The following is a 16336-nucleotide window of genomic DNA, read 5'->3' on the forward strand; positions in this document are numbered from 1 at the left end:
AAGAAGTTACAGTATAGAGATAATGCTGGTGGCAATAAATTAGAGAATATATGTTTAATATACGCCAAAACAGGAACATAATGTCTATCACGAAAATGTTTCAACACAAAAGCAGATGGTTTGTTCTTGTCCCAGACAATACACATCCTGTCCTCGTTAGCCTGCCCTTTTGCCAGGAGGCCTGCTGTTCTGACAATGTAAGCAACCTTTTCTACACACACTCTTTTTTAAAAATCTAATGTCCTGTGAGCTACCTATCCTATATACACACACCCTTTTATGTTTTATGATCTATTTTTCTGTCTCAATAGCACTTGCCACTTTAGAACCATTGCTTGAAATCCTCTGTAAAGCTGTTAAAGATATTTGTTCTTGATATCTTATCTATGGTCACTGATCATAGTTAAAAAAAAAATATATCCATGCATTGATTTATTACACTGTTATATAGACCCATCTGATCATTGGTGCTTCTGGGCAGCTGAGGTATCTGAGGTAGCTTGACCTCCAGGCACGACCAGCAGACATGGCCAGCCCCAGGAGGTCTCTCTTTCAGGGCCTGAGTGTGCTGCTCCTGGCCTGGGCTCTGGTACACTGCCAGGCCCCTCTGGAGCCCCAGAAGGAAGAGGAGGAGGAGGAAGAACCCATGGAGGAGACAGAGACAGAGATAGAGACCTTTACAGTCCCGGCTGTAGTGAAGGCCGAGCCGGTTGTATGTCCAGGGGAATGTACCTGTACAGAGGGAGTGGTGGACTGTGCTGGGGTAGACCTCATGGACTTTCCTAGTGAGCTGTCTGAGAGCACACGGATTCTCTCGCTGCAGGTGGGTCACACACACCCAACACAACACCTACATTCTCTCCCTACAGTTGGGTCTCAGACATCCATTAGATACATCAGTCAGGTAGCACTATTGAGTCAGACATTGACAGACACTCCCAATACCTGATAGATCTTGTTCCAGGTGGGTCACACACACCTAAAACCCGATAGATGTTTCTTTGTAGGAATGATTTAAGGTTTAAAGCACATAAGTGAATGCTGGACATGTCCAGGGTAGGAGTACATTTTCTCTAAGTCAATCAATAATGAATGAATGAAGCATTGCTGTTCTGCCAATAATACCTTTGCCTCCTCTTCGTCTCAGAACAACCAGATAAAGATAGTAACCATTGAGGACCTGACACGTCTGCAGCAGTTGGAGACACTAAACCTGCAAAACAACTGTCTGACCACGCAAGGTAAAAACTAGACAGAGACTTAGAGAGAGCTAGGTAAACCAGACAGAAACTGAGAGAGACAGACAGACAGACATTTAATCTGAAAGTAGCCAAGGGAGAAAATGACAGACAGAAAAAAATATTAGTCTGACCACGCAAGGTAAACCAGACAGAGAGACTGAGAGCGAGAGAATCAAACGAAAACAACAAAGGACTTCAGGGGACAGCGATCTGAAAGTAGCTAGGGGAGATAGAGACAGACAGACAGACACATTTAGTATGGTTGGAAGTTGTTCAATTTCTTGACAACAAACTGTGGGAGCTCTGTTAGTGTCTGGTAGTGTCCTGTTCTCGCTGGGTTTCTCTGTCTCGGTCCATGTCGAATCGGAGCCTCCAGCTATTTTACTGGTTTGTTTGTTTATTCTAAACCCCATTAGCTTTTGCAGAAGCAGCAGCTACTCTTCCTGGGGTCCACAAAAAACACGAAACATGATAAGTAACAAAACACTGATACACTGATAGACAAGGACAGTCACACAAATGTAAAATAAAACGATATACAAACAACACAACAAAAAAATTATACAAACAATACAACAAAATAATTGTGTGCGTTAGAGTGTGTCTGTGTGTCTCCTCACAGTCCCTGCTGTTCCATTAGTTGTTTAATCAGTTTTTTAAAGGTAATTTTGCTGTTTGCTTGAGTTATTGGAGATGGAAGGGAGTTCCATGCGATCATGGCTCTGTATAAAACTGTGTGTTGCCATGAATTCGTTTTGGACTTGTGGCATGTGTTGTGGGGTATGCATGGGTGTCTGAGCTGAATGTTATTTGATTATGCAGACAACCTGGAATTTCCATCACAGTAATATTTCTCATGAAAACTAGAAGAGAAGCAGTTACTCTCTCGTCAACCCTCAACCAGGAAAGACTGGCATGCATGTTGTTGATGTTAGTTCTGTATGTGCAGTTAAAGGTGATACACATAGGATTTTATTGAATTTTTGCATTGTAATAAATAACAAAAATCATAATATATCTGATGCTAATAGTGGAATGATAGTGTTTAACAGTATTACTTACCCGCCAGCGTTGTGATTGGCTGTGATATTCGCCTATTGATTTCTCCGGCCAGAGTGGCATCTGTTGTCAAACTGGGAAAGCTGCTCTGACGTTGTAGCTCTGTTATCTAGTGGAAATTGCTGGTTGCAAGAATTCTACACTGTTCGCCCAATTTCAGTTTATGTGAGAAAACAAGTGCTGAATAGTGTAGGGAATCATTGTACTATCTTAATCGCTGTGAAATATATTTTTTGTTGTGGAATATATTTTTAGTAACAAAAAATAAGCTGGTGGACCAAAACCGCTGTTTGAAGCTGGCAGTGGTGGAAAAAGTACTCAATTGTTATACTTGAGTAAAAGTTATAGATACCTTAACAGAAAATGACTCAAGTAAAAGTGAAAGTAACCCAGTAAAATATTACTTGAGTAAAAGTCTAAAAGTATCTGGTTTTAAATGTACTTAAGTACAGTGGTGGAAAAAGTACTAAATTGTCATACTTGTAAATACTACATCAAAATCCTTATATTAAGCAAACCAGACAGCACAATCTTCTTGTTTTTTTAAATTTACGGACAAACGGGCACACTGCAACAGTATTTGTGTTTAGTGAGTCTTCCAGATCAGAGGCAGTAGGGATGACAACTCGTTATATTGATAGGTGTGTAAATTTGAACCATATTGCTGTCCTGCCTGAGCATTCAAAATGTAACGAGTACTTTTGGGTGTCAGGGAAAATGTATGGGGGTAATAAGTACATATGTTCTTTAGGAATGTAGTGGAGTAAAAGTAAAAGTTGTCAAAACTATAAATAATAAAGTACAGATACAAATAAAAAACTACTTAAGTAGTACTTTATTTTTACTTTAGTACTATACACACCACTGGAAGCTGGTGGACCAAAACCAAAAATAACTTTCATTTTGGTCCACCAGCTTCAAACAGCTGTAAAAACAATATTTTTTGTTATTGAAAGGATATTTCACAGCGATTTAGATGGTACAATGATTTAGCAAATGTTTTGTGTTCTAATTGAGGGAAATGCTGTAAGTTAAGAGGACTCTATGTATTTTGAAAGATGAGAGGTTGAGGATTATAATAAATACCGCTTTGATGTCATACAAGCAAGCCAAATGCGCACTTTACATTTCCATATCATAAAACTCATGTCATATACAGTATCAACGTTTATGATCACTATGTTTGATGTACAGTTACAAGATGACATGGCGTCATACCCTGGGTTGTTCTGAACAGAATGAGCCTATGTTTGTCTATTGTGAAAAAAGATTGCCACTGCACACGCACCTGAATGCACTCATGACTCCTTTCGATGCACACCCTGAAATTGCGTTGTGAAAGCCTAACACTGTAATATCATATTTTATAACTTATACTTTATAACTCATGTTGGCAATAGAACAGGCTTTCAAATTATACCCACCTGACCCAGATTGCGATTTATAATGGACATTTTTGTATTGCGTAAACAACAACAGTAATTGTGTGAGGGCGGTGATTCAGGGTTGTGTTCCAAACAAAACAACTACAAGTGAGTTTGCTCTAGTTCCTCAATGGCACAGCTAGGAGAGCTCAAAAAATCTCCTTATAATTGAAGACTCTTCTTTGAGTCATAAAAGTGCATTGAAATTACTTAGGAACTGTGCACACTTTAGAGAAGAAACCAGTTAGTCCTCTCACTTAAACCCTTATGTTGCACCTACCACACATTTTCCAGGAATATTCTTATCATGTTACTGAATGTATCCAGAGTATTTTCAGATTTCATTATCAACAAATGCAGCGAAAAGTACAGTACATTTAAAATTAACATAAAATCAACAGTGTAATATTTGGATTCAGTCTTGTCAGGTGAACTGTTGTGTCTTCACCTTTGGTCTAAAACTTTTCCCATAATCTCCAAACTGTTCCTTTTTGTTACCATGGTTATGCATATGCTTTTCATATTTATTCTGTAAAAACATTTCCATTTAGCCCTATCCATATAGGCTAATTCACACGAGTGTAAAGGGTTAAGGAAATACAGGTAGGCACCACATTACCACAAGACAAAACAGCTCGCTCAATCAAGCATTATGGTCTTGTAAGTATAAAAGCAAAGCTTGTATTCATATGTCTATATATGAGTAGCTGTGACCAGCACACCACCACCTGCTGCTCAGCTGATTGGTTGACATACTGTAAATTGAGAAATGTTATGACTAAACTTACCAAAAAGAAGAATACATTTTATTACCAAACAAAGATAAATTACATAAAACACTATGGAAAAATACTTTAAATGATGAGTACCTTAAATGATATCATGGGCAGAAAACCCAATTAATCTCTGTCGATATTGCCAATCATTTCAATGATTATTTTACAAGTAAAGTGGAAAAACTCAGAAGTGAAATGACAACATTGAGCAGTGAACCATCATATTTTTGTATAAAAGATCTAATAATGAAAGAGAAGGATTTCTGTTTTGAATTAGGTCAAGTTAGTGTGGGAGAGGTGGAAAAAAAATTGTTATCCGTCAATAATGACGAGCCACCAGGTATAGACAACCTTGATGGGACACTATTGAGAATGGTAGCAGCCTTTATTGCCAGCCCTATTTGCTATACGTATATTTAACCAAAGCCTAAAAGAGTGTGTGTGTCCACAGGTGTGGAAAGAAGCTAAAGTAATTCCACTTCCTAAAAATAGTAAAGCACCCCTTGCTGGTTCTAACAGCCACCCAATCAGTTTGCTGCCTGTTCTTAGTAAACTGATGGAGAAGATTGTGTTTGACCAAATACAATGCTATTTTTCAGAGAACAAGTTAACTACTGACTTACAACATGCATATAGAGAAGGGCACTCAACTTGTACTGCACTGGAACAGATGACTGATGATTGGTTAAAATATAATAAGATGGATAATAAGATGATAGTTGGAGCTGTATTGTTAGATTTCCGTGCAGGCTTTGATGTTATTGTTCATAAATTGTTATTGAAAAAAAATCACATGCTATGGCTTTACATCACCTGCCATCACATGGTTGGAGAGTTATTTATCCAATAGAACCCAGAGAGCGTTCTTCAATGGAAGCTTCTCTAACATCAGATATGTACAGTGCAGTGTCCCTCAGGGCAGTTGCCTTGGGCCGTTACTCTTCTCTATTTTTACAAATGATTTGCCACTGGTCTTACATGAAGCTAGAATGACTATGTATGCGAATGATTCCACACTACATGTCCGCACCCAAAGCCAGTGAGCTCAATGAAATTCTAAATAAGGAGTCAGTATCAGAATGGGTGATTAATAATAAACTGGTCTTAAATACATCTAAAACTTACTTAGAGCATTGGATTTGGTGTAAAACATTCTCTAAGACCTAAGCCTCAACTGGAGTTATACATAAAGGGTGTGACCATTGAGCAAGTTGAGGAAAGTAAACTCCTATGTATAACATTGGATGGTCAATTATCATGGTCAAGTCATATTGACAAAGTTGTTGTGAAGATGGGGAGGGGTATGTCTTGTCCCATCTTGATTACTGTCGGTAATATAGTCAAGTGCAGCAAAGAAAGACCTAGCAAAGCTGCAGCTGGCTCAAAACAGAGCAGCACACCTTTCTCATAACTGCACATGCAGAACTAACATCAACAACATGCATGCCATTCTTTCCTGGTTGAGGGTTGACGAGAGATTAACTGCTTCTCCTAGTTTTTATGAGAAATATTACTGTGATAAAAATAACATGAAATAACATGAACTCCCATCTCCAATTACTCAAGCAGACAGCACACAAACACACACACATACAGACACTTTCTAACACACACATTATTTTTTAGTTGCATTGTTTGTATATCGTTGTATTTAAAATGTATGTGATATTCCTTGTCTATCATTGTATCAGTGTTTTGTTACTTGTCATGTTTTGTGTTTTTTTTTTGTGGACCCCAAGAAGAGTAGCTGCTGCTTCTGTAAAAGCTAATGTGGATACAAATAAGCAAATAAGTGCATTCAACTAACGTAGATAAACAACCACATGTAAAAAGTACATGGCCAATTGCAACCATCAAAGGCCACCAGATTATCGGCAGCTGATCTCTCGTTAAACCATCAATAAAAAAGATTGAAAAGGTAGTGGAATGGGTTTAGTGTTGTGTGTGAAGAATCCAATACTTTAACTTCTATGTGGTTAAAGTATTAATAAATCACATTATTTGTTGGAACACCTCCTCTAAGAGTATGAAAACTGTTTGAGTTTGAGGTTTGAATCCTAAGCAACCTGCCAACACATTGTTTAAAGTACAGTAGACCAACATAGCTACTGTAGTAGGTCAAAGCTTTGTGCTGGAAAGCCTTGGTGGAGCATGGGTGGAGTAAGCATTGTGGTGCTCATGTGAATTTCCTTTATTTTTGCAAGCAAGGTACTTAATTGTTAACCAGGAATGATTTGATATTGATATGAAAACGGCTGCATTAGGCCTGCTTTGGGCCTACTACACCGGCTCTGATGCTCGTTGGATGTGGCAGGGCTTGCAAACTATTATGGACTACAAAGGGAAGCCCAGCCGCGAGCTGCCCAGTGACACGAGCCTACCAGACGAGCTAAATGACTTCTATGCACGCTTCGAGACAAGCAACACTGAAGCATGCATGAGAGCACCAGCTGTTCCGGATGACTATGTGATCACGCTCTCCGTAGCCGATGTGAGAAGACCTTTAAACAGCTCAACATTCACAAGGCCGCAGGGCCAGACGGTTTACCAGGACGTGTACTCAGAGCATGCACTCACCAACTGGCAAGTGTCCTCACTGACATTTTCAACCTGTCCCTGACCGAGTCTGTAATACCTACATATTTCAAGCAGACCACCATAGTCCCTGTGCCCAAGAATACCAAGGTAACCTGCCTAAATGATTACCGACCCACAGCACTCACGTCTGTAGCCATGACGTGCTTTGAAAGGCTGGTCATGGCTCACATCAACACCATCATCCCAGAAACCCTAGACCCAATCCAATTGCATACCGCCCCACTGTGTGGCCAAGCACGGCTCGAACACCATCATTAAGTTTGCCGACGACACAACAGTGGTAGGCCTGATCACCGACAACGATGAGACAGCCTATAGGGAGAAGGTCAGAGACCTGGCAGGGTGGTGCCAGGACAACAACCTCTCCCTCAACATGATCAAGACAAAGGAGCTGATCGTGGACTACAGGAAAAGGAGGGCCGAGTACGCCCCTATTCACATCGACGGGGCTGTAGTGGAGCAGGACGAGAGCTTCAAGTTCCTTGGTGTCCACATCACCAACAAACTATCATGGTCTAAACAAACCAAGACAGTCGTGAAGAGGGCATGACAACGCCTTTTCCCCCTCAGGAGACTGAAAAGATTTGGTATGGGTCCCCAGATCCTCAAAAAGTTCTACAGCTGCACCTTTGAGAGCATCCTGACCGGTTGCATCACCGCCTGGTATGGCAACTGCTCAGCATCCGACCGTAAGGCGCTACAGAGGGTAGTGCATATGGCCCAGTACATCACTGTGGCCAAGCTTCCTGCCATCCAGGACCTCTATACCAGGCGGTGTCAGAGGAAGGCCCTAAAAATTGTCAAAGACTCCAGCCAGCCTAGTCATAGACTGTACTCTCTGCTACCGTACGGAAAGCGGTACCGGAGCACTAAGTCAAGGTCCAAAAGGCTCCTTAACAGATTCTACCCCCAAGCCATAAGACTGCTGAACAGTTAATCAAATTGCTACCCGGACTATTTGCATTGACCCCCCGCTTTTTAACGCTGCTGCTACTCACTGTTTATTATCTATGCATAGTCACTTTACCCCTATCTTCATGTACATATTACCTCAATTACCTCGACTAACCTGTACCCCCGCATATTGACTCGGTACCGGTACCCCCAGTATATAGGCTCGTTATTGTTATTTTATTGTGTTATTTTATTTATTTTTTTACTTTAGTTTATTTAGTAAATATTTTCTTAGCTCTTCTTTTTCTTAAAACTGCATTGTTGGGGGCCACCCGAGTGGCGCAGCGGTCTAAGGTACTGCAACGCAGTGCGAGGGGCATCCCTACAAACCCGTGTTCGATCCCAGGCTGTGTCGCAGTCAGCCGCGACTGGGAGACCCATGATGCGGCGAACAATTAGCTCAGCGTCATCCGGGTTAGGGGAGGGTTTGGCCGGCCGGGATGTCATTGGCAGGGTCGTGTTTCGGAGGCGCATGGCTCTCGACCTTCGCCTCTCCCGAGTCCGTACGGGAGTTGCAGCGATTGGACAAGACTGTAACTACCAATTGGATATCATGAAAAAGGGGGGTGTAAAATAAAAAACTTAATTGTTGGTTAATGGCTTGTAAGTAAGCATTTCACGGTAAGGTCTCCACCTGTTCTATTTGACAAATAAAATTTGATTTGATTTATTAATCTGGGCTCAGAGACTGCCCACTGGGCACAGACGCCAATTCTACATCTATTCCACGTTTGTTCAACGTCATTTCATTGAAATGACGTGGAAACAACATTGATTCAACCAGTGTGTGCCCAGTGGGTGGGCTCTAGTTCTTCTAGATTCACTCCAATAAGAATGTATACCTAATTAAAATGATGATTACCATATGTCTTTTATTTTCTCTTATATGCTGTCCAGGTTTATTCACTGAAACAAATATTTTTATTCTGTGCTGTATATGTTTTTAGGCTGAATAACATTTTCCATAATCCATGATCTACCCCACAAAAAAATAAAAATAATTCCATGTTCTATTTTTCTTGTGTGTCTGTGCGTGTATGTGTGTGTGTGTGTGTGTGTGTGTGTGTTTGTGTGTGTATTCAGGCCTTGAAGATGAAGGGTTTACAGTGCTGGAACAACTGAGTTACTTGTACTTGGCCAATAACAAGGTGAGTTATTCTAAACACAGTCGTAAAAACACAGACCTTCAACAAATCACTATTCTTCCGTAATTGCGACATAACTTGAACCAGGGACATATGGTTCTATGTAAACATTTTTCAGTACATGTTTTCACTTGTGGTAATCATTTAACATTTTTAACATTTTAGTCATTTAGCAGACGCTCTTATCCAGAGCGACTTACAGTTAGTGAGTGCGTACATTTTCATACTGGCCCCCCGTGGGAATCGAACCCACAACCCTGGCGTTGCAAACGCCATGCTCTACCAACTGAGCTACACGGGACTAACTGAGCTACACGGGGATTTATATATAATCAGGACTCCCAGGAGTGAGTAGCGTACAGTATAGTGTGCTGTGCTCATTAATAGTACTGCTAGTGCCATCATGGAGCTCTCTGAAACCATCTTCACACCTCTATTTGGTTCTACTCCTATTGGAATGTTTTATTTTGAACAAGCTTGGATGGTCTTAAGGTTGAGACAACCAAAGACCTGCATCCACAAGAAATCAGCAATACAGATATGTTATGCCTCAGGCTAAAGCCATAACACAGTGTCTCCCTCAAAATAGTAATTGTTTTCTGAACAAAACTGCAAAATAACCAAATGGCTGAAAGAAGTCAAAGAACCATCAGAAAATGTAATTTATACACTGTGTACAAAACATCTGGAACACCTGCTCTTTCCATGACATAGACTGACCAGGTGAATCCAGGTTAAAGCTATGATCCCTTATTGATGTCACTTGTTAAATCCACTTCAATCAGTGTAGATGAAGGGGAGGAGACAGGTTAAAGAAGGATTTTTAAGCCTTGAGGCAATTGAGACATGGATTGTGTAAACCATAAGCCATAAGACTGCTGAACTGCTAATCAAATGGCTACCCGGACTATTTGCATTGACCCCCCTTTCATTTTTATGCTGCTGCTACTCACTGTTTATTATCTATGCATAGTCTCTTTACCCCTACCTACATGTACATACAGTGGGGAAAAAAAGTATTTAGTCAGCCACCAATTGTGCAAGTTCTCCCACTTAAAAAGATAAGAGAGGCCTGTAATTTTCATCATAGGTACACGTCAACTATGACAGACAAAATGAGGAAAAAAATCCAGAAAATCACATTGTAGGATTTTTTATGAATTTATTTGCAAATTATGGTGGAAAATAAGTATTTGGTCAATAACAAAAGTTTCTCAATACTTTGTTATATACCCTTTGTTGGCAATGACACAGGTCAAACGTTTTCTGTAAGTCTTCACAAGGTTTTCACACACTGTTGCTGGTATTTTGGCCCATTCCTCCATGCAGATCTCCTCTAGAGCAGTGATGTTTTGAGGCTGTCGCTGGGCAACACAGACTTTCAACTCCCTCCAAAGATTTTCTATGGGGTTGAGATCTGGAGACTGGCTAGGCCACTCCAGGACCTTGAAATGCTTCTTACGAAGCCACTCCTTCGTTGCCCGGGCTGTGTGTTTGGGATCATTGTCATGCTGAAAGACCCAGCCACGTTTCATCTTCAATGCCCTTGCTGATGGAAGGAGGTTTTCACTCAAAATCTCACGATACATGGCCCCATTCATTCTTTCCTTTACACGGATCAGTCGTCCTGGCCCTTTGCAGAAAAACATCCCCAAAGCGTGATGTTTCCACCCCCATGCTTCACAGTAGGTATGGTGTTCTTTGAATGCAACTCAGCATTCTTTGTCCTCCAAACACTACGAGTTGAGTTTGGTTTCATCTGACCATATGACATTCTCCCAATCCTCTTCTGGATCATCCAAATGCACTCTAGCAAACTTCAGACGGGCCTGGACATGTACTGGCTTAAGCAGGGGGACACGTCTGGCACTGCAGGATTTGAGTCCCTGGCGGCGTAGTGTGTTACTGATGGTAGGCTTTGTTACTTTGGTCCCAGCTCTCTGCAGGTCATTCACTAGGTCCCCCCGTGTGGTTCTGGGATTTTTGCTCACCGTTCTTGTGATCATTTTGACCCCATGGGGTGAGATCTTGCGTGGAGCCCCAGATCGAGGGAGATTATCAGTGGTCTTGTATGTCTTCCATTTCCTAATAATTGCTCCCACAGTTGATTTCTTCAAACCAAGCTGCTTACCTATTGCAGATTCAGTCTTCCCAGCCTGGTGCAGGTCTACAATTTTGTTTCTGGTGTCCTTTGACAGCTCTTTGGTCTTGGCCATAGTGGAGTTTGGAGTGTGACTGTTTGAGGTTGTGGACAGGTGTCTTTTATACTGATAACAAGTTCAAACAGGTGCCATTAATACAGGTAACGAGTGGAGGACAGAGGAGCCTCTTAAAGAAGAAGTTACAGGTCTGTGAGAGCCAGAAATCTTGCTTGTTTGTAGGTGACCAAATACTTATTTTCCACCATAATTTGCAAATAAATTCATAAAAAATCCTACAATGTGATTTTCTGAAAAAAAAAATCTCAATTTGTCTGTCATAGTTGACGTGTACCTATGATGAAAATTACAGGCCTCTCTCATCTTTTTAAGTGGGAGAACTTGCACAATTGGTGGCTGACTAAATACTTTTTTCCCCACTGTATTACCTCAATTACCTCGACTAACCTGTACCACCGCACATTGACTGTACAGCCTCGTTATTGTTATTTTATTGTTACTTTTTTATTTTTTTACTTTAGTTTATTTTTGAATATTTTCTTAACTCTTATTTTTCTTAAAACTGCATTGTTGGTTAAGGGCTTGTAAGTAAGCGTTTCATGGTAAGGTCTACACATGTTGTATTCGGCACATGTGACAAATAAAATGTGATTTGATTTGTATGTGTGTCAGAGGATGAATGGTCACAAACAAATATTTAAGTGCCTTTGAACGGGGTATAGTAGTAGGTGCCAGCCGCACCGGTTTGAGTGTGTCAAGAACTGCAACACGGCTGGGTTTTTCATGCTCAACAATTTCCCGTGTGTATCAAGAATGGTCCACCACCAAAGGACATCCAGCCATCTTGACACAACTGTGGGAAGCAATGGAGTCAACATGGGCAAGCATCCCTGTGAAACGCTTTCAACACCTTGAAGAGTCCATGCCCCAACGAATTGAGGCTGTTCTGAGGGCAAAAGGGGTGCAACTCAATATTAGGAAGATGTTCCTAGTGTTTTGTACACTCAGTGTAATGTTTTTGTTGGTGGATGGGCAATTTTGATGGGGCCACAGTGGCTTGCAGGTCTTCGTACCCACATCCATACCCACACATGCATTTAGAGCTGGCCCTAGCCTTTTACCCCCCCACCTTGCGAGCAAAAGTCTTTGAAGTTTTAAGAGTTCATATCCTGCAATTCTACACATTTTGCCATGGGACTTAGAGAAAATGTTGCAGTTTAAAGCAAGTTTGCTTCAATTCTTCACATTTTGCCATGGGGCAGAGAGAAGATTTAGCAATTCTATAACTAATTTCCTGCAATTCTATAAATTTTGCCATAGGGTGGAGAGAAATGTTTGCAGTTTTTATTATGATATCTGAGTGAGACTGACTAACAAAATCAACCATGATTACTACAGGTTTATGGGCTAATTTAGTGACTGTCAGTATTTGGGGATGCAGAAACAGAAAGAATGGGGGATTTATAAATGCTCACTAAGCTTCAAAGACACCCATGTTACTTTAATCCATAAACCATGTTGAAAAGGGGACAGATACAGTATAATGCTATGTAACGCTACACTCTTAGAAAAAAAGGTGGTATCTAGAAACTAAAAGGGTTCTTTGGCTGTCCCCATATGAGCACCCTTTGAAGAACCCTTGTTAGTTCCAGGTAGAACCCTTTTGGTTCCAAGTAGAACCATTTTGGGTTCCATGTAGAACCAGAGGGTTCTACCTGGAACCAAAATGGTTCTACCTGGAACCAAAAATAATTTTACCTGGAACCAAAAAGGGTTATCCTATGGGGACAGCTGTCACGCCCTGGCTCTGGGACTTTGTTATGTTGAGCCAGGGTGTGTTGTTTCTATGTGTTTTGTGTGCTAGGTTGATTATCTAGTTCATTTGTTTCTATGTTGGCCGGTGTGGTTCTCAATCAGAGGCAACGTGAATCAGCTGTTGCTTGTTGTCTCTGATTGGGAGCCATACTTAGGCAGCCTGTTTTCCACAGTGTGTTGTGGGATCTTGTTCCGCCTGTCATTAGGTGCCGTGTATATTTTGCTCCTATGTTTTGAGTATAGACGCACTGTTTGCGTATCTGTTGTATTTTGGTGTTTTGCGCACTGTTGCGTAATCGCTCGCCTCCGGGCTCGTAGAGGCCCGTTAGTTTGTATTGTTGTCGTCGACTAAAGTCTGTTGGACGAAGCTTTTTGTGTCCTTCGCCTGATTCCTACACCACATCCACATTCAGCCCATGACAGAAGATCCCACCAAAACTGGACCAAGCAGCGTGTCCAGGAGCCAACGCCAGAGGTAACTCTAGCGGATTCCACCTCGACTGGGTCAAGCAGCGTGTCCAGGAGCCAACGCCAGAGGTAACTCTAGCGGATATCCACCTCGACTGGGTCAAGCCGCGTGAGGAGGAGAGAGGTTGGACTTGGGAGCAGAGGATGGAGAGTCTGGCGAGAGCCATGGAGGCCATATCCACGGGGGAGAGACAAACCCAAACATTTTTTAGGGGGGGGCTCACACCGTGGACGACGGGGCTGCTGGAGGCAGATAAGGGGCGAGTTAGTGGACGAGGAGAGAAGGCCACCGGGTTACGGGAGCCATTGGCGAGTAGAGGGAAGGAAAATGTAGAGGCACGGCGAGAGGTACGGAGGTGTGTAGCCAGTCCGGTCCGGCCCGTTCCTGATTCCCATGTAAGGCCAGTGGTGTGTGTTCCCAGTGCGGTCCGGTCTGTTCCTGTCCCTCGCACCAAGCCTGTGATGCGCGTCGCCAGCCCGGCCCGGCCTGTTCCTGCTCCCCGCACCAAGCCAAGGGTGCGCGTCACCAGCCCGGCCCGGCCTGTTCCTGCCACTCGCACCAAGCCTACGGTGCGCGTCGCCAGCCCGGCCCGGCCTGTTCCTGCTCCCCGCACCAAGCCAAGGGTGCGCGTCGCCAGCCCGGCCTGTTCCTGCCACTCGCACCAAGCCTGTGGTGCGCATCGTCAGCCCAGTCCGGCCCGTTCCTGCTCCCCGCACCAAGCCAGGGGTGCGCGTCGTCAGCCTGGTCCGGCCCGTTCCTGCTCCCCGCACCAAGCCAGGGGTGCGCGTCGTCAGCCTGGGCCGGCCCGTTCCTGCTCCCCGCACCAAGCCTGTGGTGCGCTTCGTCAGCCCGGTTCGGCCCGTCCCTGCTCCCCGCACCAAGCCTGTGGTGCGCGTCGTCAGCCCGGTCCGGCCCGTTCCTGCTCCCCGCACCAAGCCTGTGGTGCGCGTCGTCAGTTCGGCACAGCCCGTGCCTGGGTCACCGGTGCCTGGTCAGGTACCGGTTAGCTGCTCCACATCGGAGCCTGAGCGATCCGCTCCACCGATGTCCAGTCCAGATCCAGCCAGCAGGGCCAGACCGGACCAGGGGCGCTATGGGGGGTTTGTTGGAGGGTGGGGGTCAAGCCCGGAGCCGGAACCGCCTCCGAGGAGGAATGCCCACCCGGCCCTCCCTGTTCGGTTTATGTTTGGCGCGGTCGCAGTCCGCGCCTTTGGGGGGGGGGGTACTGTCACGCCCTGGCTCTGGGACTCTGTTATGTTGAGCCAGGGTGTGTTGTTTCTATGTGTTTTGTGTGCTAGGTTGATTATCTAGTTCATTTGTTTCTATGTTGGCCGGTGTGGTTCTCAATCAGAGGCAACGTGAATCAGCTGTTGCTTGTTGTCTCTGATTGGGAACCATACTTAGGCAGCCTGTTTTCCACAGTGTGTTGTGGGATCTTGTTCCGTGTTGGTTTGTGTATTGTAACCAAGGACATCACGTTATCGTTTTGTTGTTTTGTTCGTGTGGTAATTAAAATAAAAGTATGTTCGCAAATCACGCTGCGCATTGGTCCACTGTGTTCGACGATCGTGACAACAGCCAAATAACCAAATAGCCAAATTTTTTAACCCTTTTTTCTAAGAGTGTAAAGTTAAGCTCGCTACCACTGTAGCAGTTTCTCCTATTTCTCCTGCCATAGCCATTTCAAGCAATGCAGAAACTCCCTCTTGGCACAATTTGGGAGGGAAACAGTTATGAAGTGTCCTGAATTGTTAATTTCTCAATGTTCCAAGGTCAATTGAGAATGATTGTCTGTGTGGCGTAAATTACCCCTCACTGCCAGCACATACAGGTCATTAGTGGTCAGTACAACAGGATAAAACAAAAGAAGAGAGTAACATTATATCTCTCTCTCGCTTTCTCTCTGTTTTTTCCCCTCCCAGCTTACCAAAGCACCCAAACACCTGCCTCCCTCACTGGTCAGTGCTGATTTCGCTGCTAATTTGCTCATGAAGATCTACCCCTACACATTTGGTCAGAAGCCAGGACTGAAGTAAGCACTCAATGTGTGTATGTACACAGTACCAGCCAAAGTTTGGACACACCTACTCATTCAATGGTTTCTGTTTATTTTTACTATTTTCTACATTGTAGAATAGTAGTGAAGACATCAAAACTATGAAATAAGACACATGGAATCATGTAGTCACCAAAAAAGTGTTGAACAAATCAAAATATATTTTATATTTGTCACGTCTACTCCTGCTTCCTCTCTCTGGAGCTCGTTGTCGCCAGTTCACTCACCATTATGCAGACCTGTCACCATCGGTACGCTCACCTGCGCTTCATGAGACTCACCTGGACTCCATCACCTTCCTGAATACCTCCGCTATATATGTCACTCCCTTTGGTTCCTTCCCCAGGCGTTATTGACTCAGTGTTTGTGTTTCATGTCTGTACGCTACTCGTGTTTCTTGTTTTGTTCCATGTTCTTTTATTATTAAATTCACTCCCTGCACTTGCTTCCCGACTCCCAGCGTACACGTTACAATATTTGAGATTCTTCAATGTAGCCACCCTTTTCCTTGATGACAGCTTTGCACACTGTTGGCGTTCTCTCAACCAGCTTCATGAGGTAGTCACCTGGAAAGCATTTCAATTATCAGGTGTGCCTTGTTAAAAGTTAATTTGTGATCAATCAGTTGTGTTGTGACAAG

General features: G+C 43.2%; 1 protein-coding gene across 1 annotated transcript in view; it reads left to right on the forward strand.

The window, feature by feature from the left end:
• The first annotated feature begins 526 nt into the window (after positions 1 to 526).
• Positions 527 to 16336, forward strand: part of LOC121539865 (podocan-like) — a 37748-nt gene continuing 21938 nt past the window's right edge. The window contains exons 1-5 of the mRNA XM_041848513.1: positions 527 to 589; positions 701 to 823; positions 1148 to 1241; positions 9136 to 9200; positions 15563 to 15672. Coding sequence (XP_041704447.1) covers positions 527 to 589; positions 701 to 823; positions 1148 to 1241; positions 9136 to 9200; positions 15563 to 15672 — 455 coding nt within the window. The remainder of the gene's footprint in view (positions 590 to 700; positions 824 to 1147; positions 1242 to 9135; positions 9201 to 15562; positions 15673 to 16336) is intronic.

The sequence above is a fragment of the Coregonus clupeaformis genome, chromosome 26, assembly GCF_020615455.1.
Source record: "Coregonus clupeaformis isolate EN_2021a chromosome 26, ASM2061545v1, whole genome shotgun sequence".
NCBI lineage: Eukaryota > Metazoa > Chordata > Actinopteri > Salmoniformes > Salmonidae > Coregonus > Coregonus clupeaformis.